Source organism: Toxotes jaculatrix, chromosome 2, assembly GCF_017976425.1.
Source record: "Toxotes jaculatrix isolate fToxJac2 chromosome 2, fToxJac2.pri, whole genome shotgun sequence".
Classification (NCBI taxonomy): Eukaryota; Metazoa; Chordata; class Actinopteri; family Toxotidae; genus Toxotes; species Toxotes jaculatrix.
The window spans coordinates 12,011,308-12,035,255 of record NC_054395.1 but is presented as its reverse complement, the minus strand read 5'-3'; the positions used below and the strand labels follow the sequence as shown (position 1 = coordinate 12,035,255).

At 39.6% G+C, this 23,948-nt stretch overlaps 1 protein-coding gene and 3 non-coding genes across 4 annotated transcripts; 3 read left to right on the top strand and 1 right to left on the bottom strand.

Moving 5' to 3' along the window:
- Positions 1-2,533: 2,533 nt before the first annotated feature.
- Positions 2,534-2,606, top strand: trnar-ccu. The gene has a single exon. It is a non-coding gene; the product is annotated as a tRNA-Arg (tRNA).
- Positions 2,607-3,084: 478 nt separating this feature from the next.
- On the top strand, positions 3,085-3,156 carry trnam-cau. The gene has a single exon. It is a non-coding gene; the product is annotated as a tRNA-Met (tRNA).
- A 1,128-nt stretch (positions 3,157-4,284) lies between these two features.
- Positions 4,285-4,356, top strand: trnam-cau. The gene has a single exon. It is a non-coding gene; the product is annotated as a tRNA-Met (tRNA).
- A 1,842-nt stretch (positions 4,357-6,198) lies between these two features.
- Positions 6,199-23,817, bottom strand: LOC121188375 (solute carrier family 26 member 6). The gene is made up of 18 exons (XM_041048109.1): positions 23,492-23,817; positions 23,187-23,326; positions 22,377-22,487; positions 22,118-22,266; positions 21,440-21,604; positions 20,011-20,163; positions 16,465-16,547; positions 15,868-16,015; positions 14,747-14,860; positions 14,329-14,406; positions 13,763-13,858; positions 13,308-13,414; positions 12,298-12,367; positions 9,682-9,771; positions 8,985-9,149; positions 7,477-7,531; positions 6,988-7,112; positions 6,199-6,327 (listed from the first exon to the last, which is right to left on the bottom strand). Exons 1-18 carry the CDS (start codon positions 23,635-23,637, stop codon positions 6,298-6,300), a joined length of 2,025 nt encoding a protein of 674 aa, XP_040904043.1. The 5' UTR covers positions 23,638-23,817; the 3' UTR covers positions 6,199-6,297.
- Positions 23,818-23,948: the final 131 nt, after the last annotated feature.

Here is a 23,948-nt window from a genome sequence, read left to right as displayed (position 1 = left end):
GACTAACACTAGCTGTAACATGAACAAAAAAAAAACCCCCCAAAAAAACATGCTTCTAAGTACCATGTTTGTTTTGGCAGAAAATATTCTCCACATTTCTCAAACATGATTGTAAAAATACAGCTGTAATGTGTCAAAATCTGTTTCCATTTTGTTTGAAAGTCTTAAATCATGTAAAACTAAACCAAAAAAAAATAAAAAATAAAAAATCATTTTATCCACATGGGAGCAGAAGTATGAAACTCTTGAAACTTTTGATAATAATTACCTCGTGTCTTCAAGCTCTATCACAAACGCTATTTTGATTCCAAACTCCAAAGTTTTTACATTTACAAAAAGCCCAGGACCCACTGAAGCCCTGAGATTACCCACGCAGTTTACTGTAATGTAATGTTTTGTCTTCTGTCCTGAAGACTTTTATCTGCTTTTTCGCTTCATAGGACAGATCCAGCTCTGAATCTGTCTCTGGTCAGGGTTGCACTGAAAATCTTCCAGCTAACTTAAAAAAACAGCTCCTTCAGTCATAAGGTGGCACATCTCCCTTTACGAATAATTAATCCTGGATACGTGCAGAGGTCCCTGGGCTTTAAAATGAATCCGCTGTAGAGTTTTCAGATCCATCCATCCATCCATCAGATCCAAGTGGCTCCGAATGAAAAGCTGCGATTTCTTTTGCAGTGGTCGTAGCCAGCGGATGAAGGTGAGGTTTTATTTACCAGTTGAACTCAGAGAAGATTCTCTACTTCAGTGCTGCAGCTTAAGACCTTGAGGAGAAATCTAGATAAGACAAGTGGACATTGTTGTGGAGGGAGAGGGCAAAGTTCCAACATGTACGTGCAGCTGAAAACAGAAGTGATAGAAGTTAGAAGGGAAAATGCATTTTGTGCTTGTTTCATCATTTACAGAGCAAGTTAGTTCATTTTGTATTTACCGTCACAGCTTTATAATTTACACTGATCAGCTACTACATTAAAACAGGTACTGGTTTTAATGTCGCGGCTGATTGGTGTAAATCATTTTATTCATGCACGAAGGAAACTAAACAAAGGAGAGTTTATATGAATATTAACATTTATATTAATATGAGTATTAACATAAACTTCAGTGGACACAGTAATGTATTCACATACTCTAGACTCTTATCTGCTTTTTGTGTTATCTTGAATGATTTGATTAGTCAGCCATTTCAGCCTGGTCAGAGTCGTTCTTGTTCATTTATGATTACACCACAGGAGAGTGAATGGGAGGCCTGTTTAATCCCTGGAACAATAGATACAGATACCAGTTAACTGAGCTGGACAAACAACATGTTTTTGTGAGGACACAGTGTTTTAAGATTGAACATGTTTTAAAGATTTAACTTTAACTCTTCATTCACATGTTTGTCTCATTTCTTTTCTTCCAGTGACAGAACTGAAATGATCAAATCCATCAAAGACAAATCCAAGAAACAAGTCAAAACAGCCCTATTTTTGAAAAACAAAAATAGGGCTGGTTGTTTGAGTGCCAGTGAGATATCTATCTATATAGCAGAACTGGACCATTAAAATGTTTTTTTGCATGGTTAAGCCAACCAGTTGCTTGTACTAGCTAAAGTTAGCCAGTAAACACTGGTAGTAAACAAAGAAGATATTTTAGCTGTAGCTGAATGACTGTGGTTTGGGTTTAACTCCTACCTTTACTATTCTTCAGTTTTTTGTTATGTGTGTGATTTAAAACATTGTGTTTCATAGTTTTGTGTTTTTTTTTTTGTTGGTGTTGTGGTAACCACCTTTGATGCACACAAAACCAGAGAGCATTTGATCATTCATCTGTTAACTAGTGTTATTACAGGCCACTGGTGTGTGAGTTCATGTGCTTTGCAGTGATCCATGACATATCATGTTTTTACAGATCAGTCATGCATTTCCCATCGGACAAACCTGACACTCCAGGGTTTCCATCCCATGTTTCTAAGCACTGGTTTTCTTTGGAAGGGGAGAGGGAACAGAAAAATAATGGAGGAATCTACAGAAAATTCCCCATCATTCTTATAGCGTGAGAGTATGAGCAGCTGCTTCTAAATGTAAGGAAAACAAAGCCTGAGTTCAGGATAAGGTGATTTGTGTGCCGCTGTTAACACTGTCATGTCAGTATCTGTATTTTAACTCAAGTTCTCTGTCCTGTCAGTGCTTGTTGCCTGGCGCTCCATGCATCTCCTCTTCCACTTTCTGTTTCTCTTCAGCCTCAGTGTCTCTGTCACTGTTACAGATTGAAATTGTTATGAAGAGAGAGCTCACTGCTGTCACCCGTGCTCTGCAGGCTTTATGCCGAAGCACCTCAACTGATTTGTCATCCTATTGATTGTAAACAAATTCAAAAGAGATTTTTTTTCTTGCTGTTTTTCACTGTGGAGTGCTGTCTTTTATTCTGACCCAGCACTGGAAAGTATAGACATTGTTAAAGTGGCTTAGGGGGCATTGATGTGCTGTTCAAATGGTTTGATGTATAGTTGAACCCACATTGCTTCAACAACAGTGTGAAAAAGCATGTAGCCCCAGTGGCCTAATGGATAAGGCACTGGCCTCCTAAGCCAGGGATTGTGGGTTCGAGTCCCATCTGGGGTGACTGACAGCAGAGTGGCGCAGCGGAAGCGTGCTGGGCCCATAACCCAGAGGTCGATGGATCGAAACCATCCTCTGCTATTGGTGTTTTATCACCAGCTGGTTGACTTTAAGAGTTACCAAGATGTAGTCCAGCTGTCCATGTAAGGCTAGCCTTATATTAAATACTTGTCCTCAATAAACAGATGTGAAGGATTGTGGGTGCGAGTCCCTTCAGGGGTGACTGACAGCAGAGTGGCGCAGCGGAAGCGTGCTGGGCCCATAACCCAGAGGTCGATGGATCGAAACCATCCTCTGCTATTGGAATTTTATCACAAGCTGGTTGACTTTAAGAGTTACCAAGATGTAGTCCAGCTGTCCATGTCTTTCAATTACCCTCAGTCTGAGCCCCAATATGTAAGACAGGCCTTTTGTTAAATACTTGTCCTCAATAAACAGATGTGAAGGATTGTGGTTGCGAGTCCCTTCAGGGGTGACTGACAGCAGAGTGGCGCAGCGGAAGCGTGCTGGGCCCATAACCCAGAGGTCGATGGATCGAAACCATCCTCTGCTAAATGAGTTTTAGTGGTCTCCTTCATGGCAGCTTGACCCACATTCATAGTCGCTCTTAATGGGTCTTCAGGATTATCCGGCCAGGGTTAATGATCTTCAGTCAGGGCCTCACTTCGAGGAATCTGAATTACCAAAATTACAAAGCTCTGTTAACATCATATTACAAGCATGTTCATGTGAAAGAGGCAGGATTGTGACTGATGAGAAACGCTGTCAGAAGCACTTAATGTGAAATGAGATGAACTGGTGATAAACTGACAAGAGCAATTTGATTACAGCACCAAAAATAGTTATATTGTCAAGGTGAAATATATACAACTATATTACATAACTAGAAGAGAAGGAAGCTGTAGAAACATAAGAAATCATTTCTACATATTAAAAGTGATCACAAATACTCCTGTAAATACTATAGTTATGTCATAAGAGTGTACTGTTGATACTTACAGAGATCCTGTTGGGGATGAAAGAATCTTTGCGAAATTAAAATGCAGCCATAACCGTCAGTATGTATTTAGCGTGGGAGACTATGCCTCCATTTGTTAGATGCTCTGTTTTAAACCCAGAGTGGGCACGTGGATCTTGTAGGAGGGATGATTCAGTTTTTGTGGTGATCTGATTGTTCAGTGGTCGGGCTGTTGACAGGTTTTTTTTTGATTAATCCTCTGGAGTTAACCTGTTCTGGAGCAGGTTAAGTCGTGAAGTGTGAGTTACCATGGTGATCATGGTGATCAGTTACCTGGTTAAAGGTGAATCAGCTTTGTTATACCGGAAAACTTGAGTATCAGAAATCAAACTCCAGTCCTTCTCATTGAAATTTAGAAAGCAGTGTTATGGTGACAGTTATTTCTGGAGTGACATATGTTGAAAATGCTTCATACAATTCATGCCAGTTCAAAAACTGATAGTCACTCTCCACGCTTTGTCATTAGTGTGCCCACTTTAGGAATGTATGAAAGAAGCATCACTGAGCTGAAATGAGCACACTAAAGATTCAGAAAGTGTCAATGCACTGTGTTACAGCATGAATGGTCAGAGGGCAGAATATGAAGCTTCAGTGGACTATGGATGAGACACTGGCCTCCTAAGCCAGGGACTGTGGGTTTGAAACCCATTAATTGTGACTGACAGCAGAGTGGCGCAGCGGAAGCGTGCTGGGCCCATAACCCAGAGGTCGATGGATCGAAACCATCCTCTGCTAAGCGTATTCTTATTAGTAGCTCACTGTTCCTGAATACATCATTACCAGTTCATTCATCTGACACTTAACTGTCTAATGAATGTGTCGCTTCATTTCCTGACTTCACAGCAACTTTCTGATGCAACATCTAACATGTTTTTTTTCCCTTCTGTTTTCTATCTTGCAGCACAAGTTTTTATTTATTTTATGCCAAGACAGAAGACAAGCAGCAGAGGAGGCACAGGCGTCTGGTGAGGTTTGATCCTCAGGAGACAAATTTTTCCAACGTTTTCAGGTAGGAGGGGACATTAACTCCTTTAAGATCTCTGAATGTGGCCTCTGTGTTAAGCTCTGTAGCTCTTCACAGCAGATCTTCTGCATGTTTTAACAAGCAGGAGGCCAAAAGGGGCTTTCAGAGCCAGTGAAAGAAAACCTCCATGAGGACATGCTTATTTAAACACAGCAGGATTTTAGCTACGGATTTCTATTAACTTTGACCTATGCCCCTGTGTTCACTTCCTTAGCATGACACACAAGGCTGGTACCAGATAACTCTTTGTTATTTATGTGGCCAATAAAAGGGAGGAATCAGTTATGACTCTAATATTAATTTAATCAGTTACCAAGAGGCCGTTATCAAAAATGACTCAGCTATGATGTTTGATTTCTAAGAAATACGGTAGGTCAAACGTTTTTGACTGTGAATTTTTTAAATCTGCATTGTGTATTAAACTGTTCTTTTTTTTTTTTTTAATACACTTATTTAGTTTTGACACGTGTTTTTGTGAGGTCTAAATCTTTCGCAGGATTTCTGGTGTAAATGGCAACACAATCACTGTGCATAACCAACACAGAGCATCCACTGAGGGAAGGCAGAAACTATAAAAGACACGGAAACACGTTAAAAACAGAAACCGAGAAAAACAGATAAAGCATCTAAAAACACTGGTATTCACCCTTTCCAACAAACCAAAAGTTCAGCATTAAAACAATTCCACTTCCCTGTAAGACAAGTAGTGAGACATCAGCTTTTACTTTTACAGTAAGAAGCAACTCATAACAAACCACACCAGATGATTTGTTTTTATATTATATTATTCTTTTCCTTTTCTTAATATATTACCACTGACAGTGTTACATGACAGTGTCATTTAGACACACTTCCCCAAAATTAAGTCTAAAACATGTCCACTCACTCATGAAAGTTTTTATAGTCATCTGCAAAATGCTACTTCATGCTGTTTCTGCAACACAGATAAAAAGACTACTTTTTCTTTGCTGAAGCTGAATGGCGCAATGTTCTTCTACAAGAAAGAGAAACTGTTAAAAAAATATATGCTGAGGGAGGCGTAGCCACATATTTTTCTGCTTCTGTCACCTGCTGTAACCTGTGCAAACGGTTGCCATTGTCAATCCAAAACACGCATGCAACGCAGGACACAACAGGATGGACTCAGACAATGACGTGATTATGAAAACAAAGGCAACTCCCATCTATAGTATGAACCTAGGGAATGTAGGTTTATCTTGTTTTGACAATGCTATTTGTCTAATGTGTTCCTGGAGACAGAAAAATATGTCCAGTGTTTCACATTCAAAATTATTGCACAGTCCAGATTTAACATTAGGCCCTACTTTAGTGGGCGATGAATTCATTTGGAATTATTTGTCTTATGATGTGTGTTTTCAGTGCTTTACTGTATCATGTCTGATGGTATGTGTTATTGGCACCTGGGTAGCCTTCATCAAGACTCAAATACTTCTTGAGAAAAAGGTCAGTAATGTAATACTTGTGAAAATAGGGAAAAACTTTCATTTATTATCAGAAAATGTGTGATACAGGTGCAGGTGTATACATACTGTGAAAAATGACTCAGAATAAAATGAAGCTGATTGTTCTGTCCTCCACATTAAAGACTGAACAGTCAAGGGGTTTATCTCTGTCCTCTTGTTGACTTAGGCTCAGCCTTCACTTGGATTAGAGTTGATTTCCTGAGAAGAAATGTTGGCAGTTTATACAAACTTTAAAATATCTTGAAATCCTGTTTTAAACATTTTAATTAAACTCCTCTGATTTAGCATTTCAATCCTATAACACTGTCAGACTTATAATGGACAATGGACAAACTAAAGATTTTTTAAATTCCACAAATTCTTCTTCCTTGTCAAAACCTGGCGCCTACATTACCCACAATGAAACTTGTCCTCTGACAGTTCAGTTGGGGATTCTAATGGCAGCTAATGTAGCCTTGAGCTGCTAGTCTCAAACAGAGATGAGGAGCAGGCTACAGAGGTCTGGTAAATTCACTGCCTCCTTCCTCCACACACACTTTTATTTTCATTTTAAATCTTGTCGTCTTCAGCGCCAGCTGCCTCAGAAGCCACAAAACGCATTATTTTTACATGCAGTAGTCCTCCCCAAGACCTGTAAACAGACTTTGATGTGTAAAATTGGTGGGGTCCCCCACTGTGGAAAACCAGTTTGGCAAAACAGATAACAAAATGTTTTTTTCTGATTTTATTTTATATCGATGTGTGGCCTAAGGGCTTACAGATCATCCTAAAATTACTACTATTAATAATAAAAGTGATTTAAAAACTCCTGGCTGTAAATATTTTTACAAATGAGCTTGGAAGTGAGACAGTGCGTACCTCCAGAGGCCTGGGCAAGGTGCTGAGGTAGTGCTGGACAGCGCGATGGACCGATGGGAAGAGACAGGATCTGGGCAGGATGTCTGGAATACAGCCCTGAGTCTGGAGCTGGGTTAAAAGTCTCTCTGTTGGCACACAGAAAACCTTAGGATCACACACTTCACATTTTAATTTTAAAGTTTCAAGCATTTATTTGGTGCATGTTGCACAGTAATGCACTGAGCTAATTAGATGAGACATTTTGTGTACATTCAACCTGTCTGACTGTATGTGTTGGAAAAAAAAAACGTGTGTGGCTACATAGATATCAGAACAGAAGAAGTTTCATAGGCGGGGTGGTGAGAAACTGACCTGTGAAAACAATAACAACCCGAACAAGAGAAACTATAAGTGTGTGTGTGTATGTGAGTGTGAGTGTGAGAGAGAGAGAGAGCCATAAAAGGAGAGTCACTTTATAAAAGATAGGTGAGCATGAAACATGAAGCTGACCTGGGCACACTGCCAGAAACACACAGACATCCTGGACTTCCAAGTCGTCTACAACCTGATGAGTAAGGTGCGCACACACACACACACACACACGCACACGCGCATGCGCACGCACGCACGCACACACACACACACAAACCTTGTCACCATTCATCATGAAAATCTTTTCTTCAAGCATATGTTGACTCTGTGAGGCTGATGAATGAATTTTCTTCTTCTTTTATCATTAAGGTCAAAGAGGAGGAAGCGATAACAAAGTCATATCAGTACAACGGGTAACTCATCTATTAGTTAGAAGCAATGAAAGATCTGTGTGCGCAACCACTGTGAGAGAGTATTTATCATACTGTCATTATCTAACATGCAATTACTGGACATGTAGTCTAGTCTTGGATAATAGTCTCTTAGAAACGTCTGTGATCAGCAGAAAGGAGCCAGTGTGAGGACAGCCAGCCGCTAAAGACATTTTCATGAGTAAAATGAACAGCAGAATCAGCAGGTTTAGATCTGGCAGAGGAAGGCGGACATCCATTCACACAGACCTCTGTTCACATCTTAATACATCAAATCAAACTGCTAAATTACTTCAGCTGAGGATAAAAATAACTTGAGATTACTTGAAGGACTCGCAGCTTTGAAGACAGGATAACTCACTAAACCAGTACATTTCATTGTTACCACATACCACATATCTAAGAATATGTTATCTTACTTCTTACAGAACTTCATCGTCATAGATGTTTATCCTATAAACAGGTTAGGAAGGCTTTTCCCTTTGTTGCCTTAAGCATACAGTATCTTATGGAAACCCATTTCCACCAAGAAAAGACAAATATGCAGAAAAGGCAGGAACTATAAAACTCAAAATACTCATGGAAAGTCTCGGTGAGGGAAAACTGTGAAACAATAAGCTAGAATTATGCAAGTCAAATTATCGGCTTATCTTAGATCTTTGACTTACCATATCATAATTTAGTGCATCATAATTCTGCCTTATTAAAGTTGAACTTTTGAATAGTATCTAGTCATTTTGACTGTTACAATGTCAAAATATTGAACAACCATATGTATTTTTTTTTCTTCATCATGCATATCTTTTCATAATTTTTTTCCCGGTAGACAAGGCATCCATTACCACATGAGTTGCATTGCTTGTGTTAAATTCCTAGTATGGATGACAGCAAAAATATACTGGGTAGTGTTACAGACAAAACAACAAAACAAAGTGACAGATGTCTGTTAGAGAGATAAAGAAAAGAGCACCAACTGCAGGAGCTCAGATTTCATCAAAATAAAATTCCAGGTAAAGATGCAACAGTATCACCCACATTGATGATCTTTGGGGAAGTTTAGTGCAGAATCCCCACACTAACAGTGCCATGCACCAAAATCATCATGTAATGATGTAAATCGTTTATGTATTACATGCTTTTGGTAATTTTCATTTAGCTAAAGTGAAACTGAAAATGTATGTACACACTGCATTCCAGCCAGATCTCTATCTTCACCTTGCAAAGTGCTGTCTTGGCCACAGAGTCCATGAAGTTGACCGAGCTGAGATCGAGAACCAAGCAATGACTGTCTGTCTGTGTCTGGGTTGAAGAGGAGGAGGAGGTGGAAGAGGGAGAGATGTGGACTCCAGCTGGGTTGTTCTTCTGAGACTGACTCACTGTCTGGATGTAGTGACGGGGGGAAAAAAAGAAGAAAAGTGACATGTGGAAAACTAGTAGAGGACTTGCAGTTGCTGTGTAACACGTGGTGTAATTGGTTAATTCCTTCAAGTATCTTTATGAGAGTTCTCTCAACAAGAGAGATCAAAGCTCGAAGGAAGGCATAAACACATGCCAGGTGCACACATGCACCTCTTATATTGTGTAGGCAGGTGCTGGGACTGAATCTCTCAAGATTATGTCCACATATTTATGGACTTCATGTGGAAGGAATGCAGCCTACATGTCTGAAAACAAACTGTGGGGCTGCTGGTCATCTGGATTCATTTATTCTCCTCATTAAAATTACAACCTCATGTGTCAATCTTTCACTCAAATAAAAAAAAAAAACATCTCTTATTTCACTGATGCTCATCACTCACTCCTCTCTATTTTCCCGACATCTCTCTAATCATATTCATTTCACCCTGTTTTTGTGTTTTGTGTGTGGGTGTGTGTTTGTGTGTGTATGTGTGTGTGTGTGTGTTGTTACCACCTCTCTGATCTCTGTGAAGACAAGTTCAGAGTTGGCAAAGTAAATTGGACTGGAACAGGAGAGTATAGTCACCCCAGGAATTTGCTTTGCCTGTTAAACGACAGAGACATGCACATTAAATGAATTTAATATGGTCCAGTACCTACGGTGTATAATTTGGCACAACAGTGACAACCTGTACAGAAGGTTAGAGTTCAGGAAAGCAGTCTGATGCAGTTACGGCAACTGATATCAAACCTAAAACAAGTGTGGTCATGTTGGATCAAGAATGGGGGAGGGGCCTATCATTTCTGTTCATTATAAAGTTAGAAAAACATCACTGAAGCTCTGAAGTGTAGCACTCAGTACAGAGTAGATCACAGTAAGTAATTCTTAAGGTAACACTAAAGGAAGAACATAGAATGGATTCATGAGGAGTAATTTCTACAAAGAAAGCTACTGCACCCACCATCACTAATGCATGACAGATACTAGACAAAGTGCACAGAGTGGAGTTGGACAGCGGCCACCACAGCAACAGGGTGAGGAGAGAATCAAGTGGAGGGAACAGAGAGCGAGAAGTTGAGAGGAATTCACTGATGCTCAGAGGCTGGACAGATTGCCTTTGGTGACAGTTTGGTGTTTTGATGTGTGACAGATGGTGAGTTTCAGCCAGGGATTTTATTTTTAGTGCGTTTTGGCTGCGTGACAGTCATACCATTCATGGCGGCTCGTTAAGTTTATAACAAGAGCTGACCTTTGCTGGAGAATTTGGTCTGGCTTTTTTTTTTTGTGACCAAACATGATGAGCCTGCAAAAGCCCATGCACATACAGTTACTAAAATATTCTTGTCAGTTCAAAATAATTTCCAAATGTCCCATTACAAATCTTGATTTTGATATGCTTTTCCACCATGTCAAAAAAAAAAAAAGGCAGTTATTCAAACTGACACTGATCCTGCAGCAGCCATCAAATGCTTGCTCTGCTGATGTGCATTTGCATTGCAGATGCTGTGATCCACTTGAAATCGGGGTCTGTTTCATGTGCATATACAACACAAGCTGTGGAGGGTTCATTACAGACCATGTTTCACACCGATGACATTTTAGATATGCCAGTCCACATCCTGCTGTCAGCTTAAATCAGCAAGTGTCATGTAAAGTCACAATGATTTATCTCAATAGAACAATCAGTAAAGCATCAGCAGAGTCAACCACGGTTTATCAGCCATTACATTATCAGTCAAACAGTGAAACATCATTTTTTTGTTAAATTAGACAGACAGACTTTGGTCTTTGGACTTCTCCAGGCATAAATCCCCTGCATCATCCTATTTTTCTTTCCATACCTACATATTAGAATGGAAGTATTTTATAGTAGTAGTGTATAGCAGTATCAGTCTAGTGGTATTTGCACCTGTTCCCAAGGATAAGCTCCAGTTTGACTCTGAGGCTTTATAGAATAAAATAGTATTCTGTGCAACTACTCTAAATTCAAATTATGGCTGCATGTCTGACTTTAGGTGGTATGAAATATTTATGTTTTTTATTAAGTTTGGGGGAAAAAAGTTTCTGTGCTGCAGAAAAACATTATGAGAAAGGGGGTAGGGGAAGGAGAAGTGAGGTGGCAGGTATAAATAGAAGCAGCAGATTGGTGTGAGCCAAGGATTTATTTTTGTTTTTGTTTTGACTATGTGGTGTATTAATGACAGTATATGACAGATGGATTCAAGTTGAGAGCTGGGTTTTGGATTTGTGACAAAGCTGAAGTCTTTCCAACTCAGTATGACGTCAAAGGTTTAACAAAGTGAGCAACAACTTAGACGAGAAATCGATGCCATTCTCAAATCCATAGACTAAATATGAACCTACGAGATGGCAGCTGGTTAGTACTAGGAGGGGGAAACTATCCTGATTCAATTCAAAGTTTTAGCCACTGAATAGACACTCTTTTACTGTGCACAGGTATTTTAGTATTTAACTGTCTTAAGCTGCAGCTCCACTCATGGCCACTAGATGCTGGTTCCAACAAAACTCCATCTCCCTTATGTTTAGGTCAGTAGAAATGCCACTAGAGGCACATGATCAATATTTTTTTCCCCCAAGACACATGATTTCACTTCATACTTATATTTTGGTAGCAATTTGAAAATGCTTTCTTCCCTAACATGTGTATTAAGGTTAAAAAAGAAGTATGCTTTGGGACATGTATTCATTGATTAACAGGTGTCTCACACTCCAGTCAGCTCATCCCACACTGTTTATAGGTGATTACACAGGCACTGTGTCCATTGTCTCTATGGATATAAAATCTCATTCATACAGTCAGCTTTTAAAAACTAAAGTTGTCTCATCTTTAAGTTAACAGGATGCATCTTCTGAATGCTTACTGTTGTTTTGAAAACATTTCAAAATTTCCAACACCGTGTTCCCCTACCAAAGAAAAAAAAAAAAAAAACCAAACACATCAAGCTAACGAACACAGAACAGGGACAGCACAAGAGAAGCAGATGGGAACATGACGACACTGATGAAACTTTACTCAACTTACCATGAGTAACACCAAACTTTAATCAAACAGTTTGAAGTTTTTTGAAAACTTTTTGTTGTGAGAAGTGTGAGACAGGTTGAGTTTACCTCAGTGTAGAGTCCCACATCCCTGTAACAGTCTGTACCAGGAATATGACCCAAAACAACAGTGGAGGTGCTGAAAGATGAGGACAAGATGAAAGACGGGAGAGACAGGGGGGAATATTAATGAGAGTGCAAGTCTGCCTGGGAGACAAGTGAGAGGAGGGAAGGAAATACAAAAATCTTAAGATGTACAGTGGGGTCCAAAAGACTGGGAAAGTCTTTTTTCAAATAGGGAAAGTGGTCTCAGACTTTTGGACCTGACTGTAAGAAATGACTTGATGAATTAATAAATGAAGACAGATATTTATAACACTGTTTTCAGTTTCAGTCAGAAGCATAAAACAAAAACACAAACATAATCATCAATGATTATTGAACAGTAACAATGGCCCCACATGCAGCACTTTATACATCCTTAAACCACTGTTAAATTAACAGAGATAACTTAATGCTTCTTCCTGAAAATTAGACAGTTGATACAGAGTCATGGCACTTTATTCTATTATCTATTATAACTATTTCCCTTGAGCCCCTTTCTTGCTGCAAAGATCATTGCTTCTTTTTTTAATGTTTTGCCTCACGAAATATGAGATTTTACATCAGTTTTACTGTTGTAAAAAAAACAAAGCTTGCCTACAAGTATATTGCCCTCTTCCTGACTTATGCTATAAAGTAACCCTTCACTGCCGTACAGCAGATATGTAAAGGTTGTAATGTAATCTGTGGGGCCAGCAGTTTACCTGCAGGTTGAGTCTGTCAGGTCATAAACAATTTCTTGCCTGTCCTGTCTTATGGATTAATGGATCAAAAACAAAAATCAATGGATGTGTTATGTGTTTTTTTCATTATTGCTGTGTTACTATTCTCCTAATCTTTTTTTGTTTTGTTTGTTTTTTGTGCATAAACAATAACAGCATCTGACTATGGTGATAATATCTATCTCTCAAAATGAATGCAGTAATGATTTATCAATGTAAAATGCTCTATGTACCGCCTATGAAATGATTACTGACTGTTGCGTCCTATAGATGAGTGTGAATAGAGAGAAGACGACGGCCACGGCCAGACCCAGGTCCAGGTTAAAGATCAGCGTGGACATCAGCGACACTACCCACACCAGCTGAAGGCAAGGAGGGAGGGAGGAGACAGGAAAAGTCTCTGATCAGAGGGAGACTGGTACTGTTTGTAACCAGGCTTCTATTCTGTGATCTTGTATAATTACGTGCGTGTGTGTGTGCGTGTGTACTTGTACATCTATCTTTGCAAGAACCACAAAAAGCATAGACCTTACGGAGTGAGGACATTTTGGGAAACTCACAACTTTAAAGGGCTGTTTGTGGGTTAAGACCTGGTTTTAGGGTTAGAATTGGGTTTTGGTCAGGGCCAGGGTCGGGGTTAGGCATTCAGTTTGGTAAGTGGCTATGTCCTTACAAAGATATAAGTACAAGTATGTGTGTGTGTAGCCCACCAGGTCTAATCTGTCAGACTTCCAGAGCACACACACATCTTTGAACTGGGCCAGTAACCCCTGCAGGTTCACCACGATGATCACTGCCAACGATGCCTGGAACACACAGCAAGGCATCACTGAGCACTGGCTAAGGCATGTGACTCATCGGGACAGTGAGTCTCATCCAGCTGGAGTATGTCTTGACATTTCTTAAAACATCTTCATTCGTGCGCTCTGTTATTTTATCATCATTCTAAGGTGCTTTATTTACAGCAACATACTATCTGGAGAACTGCCAACTCAAACCTTTGCAGCATTTGGCACCACAGTCATATCTCTTCTGGAGACTGTTTTGCTTGCTCTGTTGTACTACTTCTCACTTTACGTCACTTCTTGGTCATAAAGAAAATCTCGATCAATGTTCACTTCCTTTACAAATCAAAAGGATTAAAAACTTTAAAGTCCTCTGAAAAATTTAAATATAAGAAAACTGTCAGAAGTGAGATGCGGGTGATTTGAGCCGTTGCTTATCAACTTATATGATGAACATTAATGAGATTCGTTATCTCCGATGCACTTCTTACCTTTGGCAGCTGCTCAATTAGATGACCGATCTTCAGCAAGATGGTCAAAATCACCAGAGCTGATATCAAACCTGCCATCTGCGATAGGAGATTAAAACACAACAGAAGGGAAAAAAGGTAAATAAAAACAGACAATGAGGAGGAAAAGAGATAAGAGAGTGATATAATGGACTCATTAAGGCATCAGTTGGTTGCTTTCAAACACAGTATTCAATATAGTACAAAACAAAGGTGGTGGGCAGTAGTGAAAGAAGCATTCAGATCCTTTATTTAATTAAGTACCCCTGAAATGTTGTGGTGTATAAACAGGAATACGAAATACTCCAGTGAAGTAAAAGTACCATCAAATTTTACTTAAGTACTAGCAACTTTGCACTACAGACGGCTCTGGGATTTTATGTCTTCTGCAGTTTTATACCTGTGATTTGACACCAATACTGTCCTGGACCATACTGCGGGAGAAGGAGCAGCTGACAGCAAAGCACTGAAACACTCCTCCGATGGCGTTACACAGACCCAGAGCCAGCAGGTCCTGAGGAAGAGACAGACAAGAGGCGGATGGTACATCACAGGGCTGCAGCTGGTGAGTGTACACAGGGCAGCTGGTTGGCCTGGTCATCATGTTTTTACCCATCCTTGCACTAACATAGTAAGTTAGGGGCGGGATAATCTTTCAGGAAATGATTAAGTAGCAATGGTCTTAGGGGGGCAAGTGGCAATGAAGAGTTTACACATTTAAGGTGATGCCAGGGGGGTATGTCACGGATTACTGACAAATCTAAACCAAGCAACTAGTTATCTTTAACAAAATACTACCTGTTAAGCAGAGGATCAAGTCTGAATTTCACATATTCAGTCATTTCACTGTGATCACTTTGTAAACATAAGAGTTTTTCTCTCAAGTTAATGAATATTTAACAGAACCTGCATAGAGCATGCTCTATGTGGATGCCATCTAACCAGACCTTTGTCCTTCACTTGGACAAACTGACAGAGCACTCCCTGCAGTAGCATTCACAGTGAGGCTTCAAAGAGCAGTCTGCAGTATCTGGGTCAAAGGACCTTTGGCAAGAAAAATACAGATCTGTGGCTTTGCACCATTCAAAATCTCTGCTGAGAATGAAGCTGTGACTCTTCCTCATCATTATTTCTGAACTGCACTCTTTCAGGCTTATTAACCATGGGTCCTCATTTGTACAATTCTCAAGACACTTGAAATCTTGAAAAGCCATTAATAATGATTTGTGAGGTGGACATGTCTGCAAAATAATGTCATGTTTATGCAGCTTTTACAACATGGGCTTTGATTGAGGTTTTTACACCCTCGGCAGCTTCTAAATCCTTCTTTCATAAGATAAGATAAGACTTTATTGATCCCACAGCTTCTTGGTTGTTTTCTTGTAGTTTGTATACTTTGTTTACATTAAATTAGATGTTTTGTGGTTGTGTATTTATCAGATGGACCTTTCTACCTTTTTTCAGTCATTCAAAAAACAGACCCCACAACAAAAGTAAGAGTTAGAACTGGCATGAATGTACCTGACTGGAGTCCACCCGGTAGCCATGTTTTTGGGCAAACACTGAGCCCATGGCTGAGAGGAAACTGAAGCTAACCAGAGCCACAGACAGGGCTGGAAAGAACAGTTCTCTGGCCTGAGACAGAGAGGGAAGGACTGGGGGAGACAAGCTGGAGCGGAGGAGGGGGAAGGAAATAAAGAAAGGACATGCTGATCAAATTAATGACTAATTCATCATTCAAAGAAAATAAATGAAATATCCAGCAATATCATCAAGAATTATTCTCAATAATTTAAGCTGAGTCACCTCATGAATTACACATCAGAAACACTGCATTCTTTTAAAGCTATCACAGATAACACAGTCAAGTTAACTGGTTTATTTTCTATGATGAGAACAGAAATATGAAGAATCTGGGGTTAGATGGAGGTTAGAGTGAGACATGAGCCTCACATTCTAATGTAGAGGTATATTAACTAGGGGCTAGACAAATATATTGGCTTGCCAATATACTATGCAGTATATTTATATAGCGTGAAGTCAGTTAACAAGAAAATATATTTAAAAACAGCAATTTAAATGACAAGGAAAAACAGACAATGACACAGTTCTACTGACCCACTGGGTATGTGTCCCACCACCTGGACTCTGTGCTGTCCACTCAGATCCATCTGTACTGACAGGATGGTGCCCAGGACAATCTGTGAGAGAAAAACAATGGACGTGACATTTTCTGGACAGAATGTCCACTTTGGAAAAGAAGAATATATCGTATTCTGCATCTAAATGTCAGATCATTCAGTCTGTTCTTACACTTGAACACTGACGTGCACAAAGACAAACATTATCACAATCAGATAGAGTCCCACCACTGAAGTAGCTGGTGTTTCAGAACCATGGCCAACAGTGCTGTGCTGAGGCTATTTTCCTATAACACATTGCAATAAACTTTTTTTTTGTTTTTTTTTAAACGTAGGCATGCAGAGAACATACATAGAAATTATATTCAGGACTACTAAATGAGACAAAAACTACTCTTTGTCCTGCATTACTTTGTCCTACATTACTTAATTAAACTATTAGGAAATCTAATTAAAAAACAAAACAAAAAGCAAAAACATAGATAGATAACTCCCTGTCATTATTGTGGTAAACTGTTCTAAAAGAAAATTCTCTCAAAAAAAAACCTCAAAATCTTTCACCTTTGTTGAACTTGTGTAAAGACACAATCAATAATCCTTCTTACACAGCCTTTAGCTGAACACTCGGTTTATGATATAAGTCACTTATAACACAAAATTTCCAAACTACTTCTGACTAGAACTTGCAGCTGCTCATGTATCTCTTCCTTTTTATGTGCCTCTGTTTAAACTTTGTCAACTTGAAGCAATGCTATTCCACAATCCACATTCCCCTTGACTATATGTGACTCCGGCCTCCAACACAAAAGCTCAGTAATTTAGTCTTTCTCATGTTTTGTTATGACTTTATGAACTGGGAGAATGGAATGGTGCATTTCTTTGTATTTGAATTGTTTTTCAGATGTAACCTCTAACTGTGCTTTGAGTCAGGATGGTGTGAAATGCTGTGGTCTGGCTGCGCTTTTTCATCATTATAGAGACGCAGTTCTGAGCCAATTCCGGACAATCTCCAGAGGCAATTGAAGATTATAGCTTCATTAATCTGCAAACAGATGTCCAGCGATTTCAACTGAATCATCAACTAACTATATAGTTCTGTCTCTAGCACACGTTCGAACGTGCTTCAATAAGAGTCAAGGAAACAGAACCCAGACATTGGACCGAGGTATTATTAGAACCGCAGACCGGTGCCATTCTCATAATGTGGGATTATGAGCTTCATATTAAGACTGAACATGACCAAGGTCAACCTTTAACATAAGTTAACCAGTTCTTATTAACCATTTATTCTGTCACCTGAGCTGTACTTTACATGTACATGTAAAGAAAGTTACTTACAATCTTACAGTACCATATTTCTCTTTCTCAACTTTTTTTCTACAGCCAGAGCTGCTGCTGTTCCTTGTGGACTAAATGGTAAGTACAAGCTTCTGACTTGTCAAAAGAGTCCCTTTAAATAGGCTATAATATAAAGACATATATATGACATATTTAAGACATGTATGTTAATGTGAAAACTTGTCTATCCATATAATATCGCTTGTTCTGTAAATCAAAGATTGCTCATGTTACTAACCATTATTTCTCTTTCTCTACCATTATCTTACCCTGCCGCCGGAGGAACTATGATTCACATAATGTGGGAGAAAAGATGAGCGAGAGCTTCTGACTTGAAGTCAAAGTACTTATTTTCTGCCACCACCTGAGCTGATGTTGTTCACGGTGGTCAAAAAGGTGAGTACAAGCTTCTGACTCATCAACACAGAGCATGTGCTGTAGTGTTCTCAAAAGAGACACATATCCATATTTCTTGTTTCTGATGTCACAGGACGAGACCCTGTCCTGTGTCTTTCACATTTGTGGGGCAACTGAGTGAGGATATGAAGCTAACCACAAAGACAGAGCAAGTAATGCATGTTAATGTGTAAACTTGTCTATCCATGTAATATCACTTATTCAGTAAATCAGAGATTGTTTATCTTTCTAACCGTTATTTATCTTTCTCTACTATTTTCTTTACTGCTCTAGGAACTATGATTCACATAATGTGGGAGAAAAAATGAGCATGAGCTTCTGACTTGAAGTCAAAGTACTCCTCAAATTTTCTGCCTCCACCTGCTGTTGTTCACTGCGGACAAAAAGGTGAGTACGAGCTTCTGACTCATGTCCATCAACACAAAGTGTGTGCTCGAAAAACACTGAACAGCCTTCAGCACCTTGCACTTTCAACCTGCTGAGGTTGAGCTGATTTAAAGATATATATATATTTAAAAGAAAATGTGATTTGGGTTTATTTTCATATCACTCAAATGCATTAATGGAACCGTGGTATCATTTTTCATAATAATTATAATAATGTGTCCCACCTTGATGGGTTTTGTGTAGAATTTAATGAAAAAAAAACAACAACTATTGATCCATAGTCAGTATAGTCTACTGTCCTGTTCTTTACTCTCAGTCATGTTGAAGTTTCTTGAAAGGGGAAAAGGTTAATCAGTTGTGGGCAGCACGATTGAATCTCATCCCATTTAACTATGATGTTTGAAAGTTACTGTACATGCACATTATGTTGTGATCAGCCCCTGCGGGGGCTGTATGAATGTTTTGAACACGTTATTCTCATGCTTTGAAGTGCTATTCTATTTCTATTTTTATTTTTACTTTTATTTAGATTATTTGTACATGCTTTTTTATTAGATTTGGAGTAACACCACTTCTAGGCTGCTATAATTTTGTTGTATTCTTGTCCAATGACAATAAAGGCTGATTCTGGCTAAACTGACACGTGCATTAAAACCTGCACCATGCACACCTGCACCCTACCTCCAGTTAACAGACCAGCCAACATCTGTACCTCGCCTCCAATCAACAGACCAGGCAATACTTGAAAGTGCTTCAGGACCTTACTACAGACTTGATTGACTATTGTGAAACCCTTAAATATTTATTAACATTTAGAGGTGACTTTAACCTTGGTTGATGGCTTATTTGAAACTGAGAAACCCACTACCCTGTATTCATGACTTAGTAACATTTATAACTGCATACAAGATGAGTTATTAGACAGTGACTAACCTTTATAACTGCAGACTTGATGGCTTGTGCTAGCTATGGAAGGATTTTCCACAACCTGGCAACCCAAAAGTTGTTATTACTGGCTTATAACTGAGCTGTAAAGCATTAGCAATGATTTAATAACCATCAGTAAAGCCAGATTACAGCTTATAAAGGCTATATAAATGGTGTCTTACCAGAATAACCGAGAAGCAGCAAAATTTTGGAAAAATAAATAAAATTTTCACCATTAGAAGACAGAATGGTGATTAATCAGCGGCCAGGTGCAGATATTTATTGTACGTGGGGATTTGTGGTTTTGGAGATAAAAACAGATTTTTATATAATTATGAGTCATTCATCAGTTTATCACTGTGGCATCTGTCCATCTGGGTGCATCTTATGGGCATGAGTCTACTGAGTGTGTGTATGTGTGAACAGTATGCGTGTGCGTGTGTGTATTTCTCACCAGTATAAGTTCCCAGGGTATGGCGACAGGCAGCTTGTTCTTAAAGTGCTCATTCAGCATCTTGCCACCAATGAGTATCACCATGGAAACCGCAGAGACTGACAGAGCTCCTGGTATGGCATTGGTCACTCCAGACAGAACATCCTTTAAAGTCTGGAAAATCACACACAGACACAGACACAGACACAGACACAGACACAGACACAGACACACACACACACACACACACACACACACACACACACACACACACACACACACACACACACACACATGCACACATGCACACGCGCACACACACACACGCAACTTTGATTACTAAAATCTAACCACACATATCTTTTAAAATTTTACTTAAGTACTCAGTGTAAATTAATTTCTATTAATAGGATATTTACTGCTGCCCTGCAATCACCTCGCGTCAGTCACCACAACTTCCTTAGGTAAAGTTATTGTTTTTCCAGACATGTGACCTCGGACCTGGAGGTTTGATTCTGACTCTAAAAGCTTCAGTGCAAATCTGAGGTAAAGCTAGAGAAAAATCCCTACCTGCAAACAGCTGATAAGCGAACCTGAAGCTTTCTAAACCCAGCCTACACCTTGAAATCCTGTTCATGTAGGGGTGACGAGGTGTATCCTTGCATGAGTTTGAGACCAACGTTGAATCAGCCCTCTGTAGTGCCAAGAATAAAAACAAATCTATCGCTCAGTCACAGCAGCAGCCCCAGCAGTCAGGCATCTATTTATTTATTTATTTTTTGCCAATACATTTCTTTGCCAGGATAATTAAATTCTTTAGGTTATCAGAGGTTAACTTGACATTTAGGGTTTTGGATTTGCCAGTAGTAGCCAGAAAGAGGGGAACACTGGAAGGCTTGACCCTGGGCAGTAAAGCTCCCTGTGCCTGGCATTTCATAATCTTGCAGCTCCTCCAGTCTGATTACACACAACAATAAAAATGTGTTGTTGTTTGTGATTTAGACTTTCTAAAAATGTTTAAAATAAAATGATGAAATGTTTTCAATACCTTTTCTAAGCTTAAAGGTTATCTACTGTTCTACTGTATCTCATGATTTAACCAATTAACAAAAAACACAGCTCATGGGAATCTGTGGTAGTTGAATGCAAAAAAAAAAAAAAAAGTGTTTATTTAAATAAAGTTTCACTGTCCAGTACAGTGATGGATATCCATTTAGCTAAGAATATGGACAGAAAACACCAAGACCATGTTCCAGCTTTACAGGCAGATTGATGATGAAATCCACTGAACTCCACCCTCACAGAGGTCAGAGATGTGCCACATAACAGCACTACTGGAGCTCATATGGCTTCAAAGTCTCGCCCGAGGACACTTCAGCAGTGTGGAAGCTTGCTGACAGAAGTGAGTGTGTATGTGTGTGTGTGGGACGACGACAGTGTTTCAACTCACCCAAGCTGAGGCCAGCAGGCCAGTGTGTCTCTGTGCAGGTATTCCAGTCATCAGTGGCAGCTGCATGATGATCACATGCACAGCTGCTGCTGTGGTGTAGCCTCTGACCACAGAGTCGGACAACCAGCGACACACGCCACCTCCACGCAGCAAGTACAGCAGGAGCTGTGGGAACACACACACACACACAGCTTTAGCTCAATACTGGTCCACTGATGCCACTGTTGCTGTAGAAATTATCTCTTGATGACTCTTGTGTCGACCTATGTTGAATGTTTTCTGCAAAATGCTGCCGCTTTGATTCTGAGAGACTAACACCGAACATGGCAACTGATGCTTTGTGTCACTGAAAAATGTTCTGCACACAAGTTACATCACTTTTTTTTCTTACAATTTAGATATTCAGCTATTTTCTTTAATGCCTCAAGTTGGTCTGTAATTAAGAAAAAAACAAAGCAGTAGAGTTTGACTATTTCAGAAAACACAATATATACAAAATGATTCAAACTTCTGTGATACGCTCTCTGCAGGGGAACTCTCATGTTCTCTCATGCTTGTTTCCATAACATAATGGGGTCAGAGGTCAGGTTCAGCTGCACAGCGGTGAGGTGAGTGTGTGAGTCTGTGCATACTGTGACATTTTGTAATATAGTTGTGAATGTGTGTGTGTGTATGTACCTGTATGAGGCCACAGAGGAAGGTGAGTTGTACAGCCACGTTCACTTTGGCTGCTTCCACATCAACCTGACTCCCTTCAACAGTGTTGCTAAGCAACTCCACGTTAGCTGTCACAGACCCAATCATGATGGCCAGCACAGCAAAAGTACCTGTCACACATGAACAGAGACACACAAACAGTTACAGAACTCCTTAAGTCTCTGCTAGAGTGTTAGGTTCAAGAGTAGGTGAATCCACATAGATATACATAGATAGTCACCAATGGAGAGGTGTCTGGAAGTGCCGAAGATGAAGTAGATGACCAGAGGATAGAAAGAGGTGTGCAGACCAAACACTGTAGGAACTCCCACCAACATGGCATTGGCCATACCTAGAAAAAAAGGAGAAAGGTGGGTGGGGGGGTTGAAAAGAAAGGTTTGAATAAACAGCTGGAGCATTTTGTCAAGAGCAAAGGAAAGAGGAATAAAATGAAAGCTACATGGTAAGAAAATGCTTTAAAAAAACTTGCTTCCTTAAGGAAGATTACAGTTAACATTCTTGGGGGCGAAAATCCACAGAAGTTGTCATTTGTTTAAGTACAGTATGAAAACTTTACCTTATGTGCACATATTTATCCTGTGGTATCCTTTCATATACAACTTGAACTCCTCTAACTTGTGCTTACAGCTGTTCCGTTCTCATTACTTGCTTGGTTTGTGTGCTCAGAATGTCTCTGCCATGCTGAGTAAAAAAGTGATCACATATATTTTTTTAATGTTGTTCTTTGGCAAGTTCATGGAGCCTTAAAGTTGTAAATCAGCTGCAAAGAACCTTGTGAAGTTTGATACATTGGATTATTTTTTGTTTTTGTGAAAACTGTAAATTTTACAGATCTGTCTGATGCAGCTTTGTTGATTAGATCTCTTGGAAATCATGTTCTAAATCTTAATGAAATATAAAAATACAGGTTAAATTGGAAAAATCAAGATGTCTTCTGGCAGGTGGACTGTAACACCTACAGAGGGTGTGTGAAGTTAGTGTTGTTTCAAAAAAACTTTTATAAGATTATTATCTGTCACTGCATCCTCACCCTGTGGCAGCTGAATGATTCCAACACAGACTCCGGACACCAGGTCTCCAATGGCGTTTTTTCTGATGGAGTAGTGAGGCAGCCATGACAGGACTGGAAAAAAGGCTAGTAGGAAACTCTTCAACCTGGGACCAGAACACCTGGAGGAACACACACACACACACATAAACACACACATAAACACACACAGGGTTTAAGGCCATAGACCTTCAGATAAAGGGCTCAAAGCATTAACACTAGAAATGGTCTGAAGGCCCATACTGACATGCAGCAAGGACAAAATCTAAACCTATCTTTTGACTCACCAACACTGTGCCTTCACCCTCTCCAAAAATGACAGGGACTTCTTTTCTACCCGCTGTCCAAGGACGTCCAGCTGCGCTTCATCCAGGGCGACTGCATGATAAGGCTGCCTGTAGTGAGGAAGGCCATTTCGCTCAGCACTGTCCATCTGAAATCAATGTCAAAGATTACTGGCAGAGCAGTCAAGTTTCACTTTGTCACTGGTTGTGTGTCTCGTGCACCTTTCTTAAAAGTACGTGTGTGAAATATGTGTATGAAGTTACATGACAAAGAGGAAGACAAGTAATAGTTACTATGGATAACCAAAACAAACCAAAGCAGCGAGAGAAAGAGGGGGTGATGACGTCTTTATCAGTGTGAAACCGCATGAGTACAAAAAGATCACATGTGCAACAGCGTGCGTGTGTGAGTGTAACACAAGCACACACACGTGAGTTGAGGAAGGTGGAGAACAGCCTT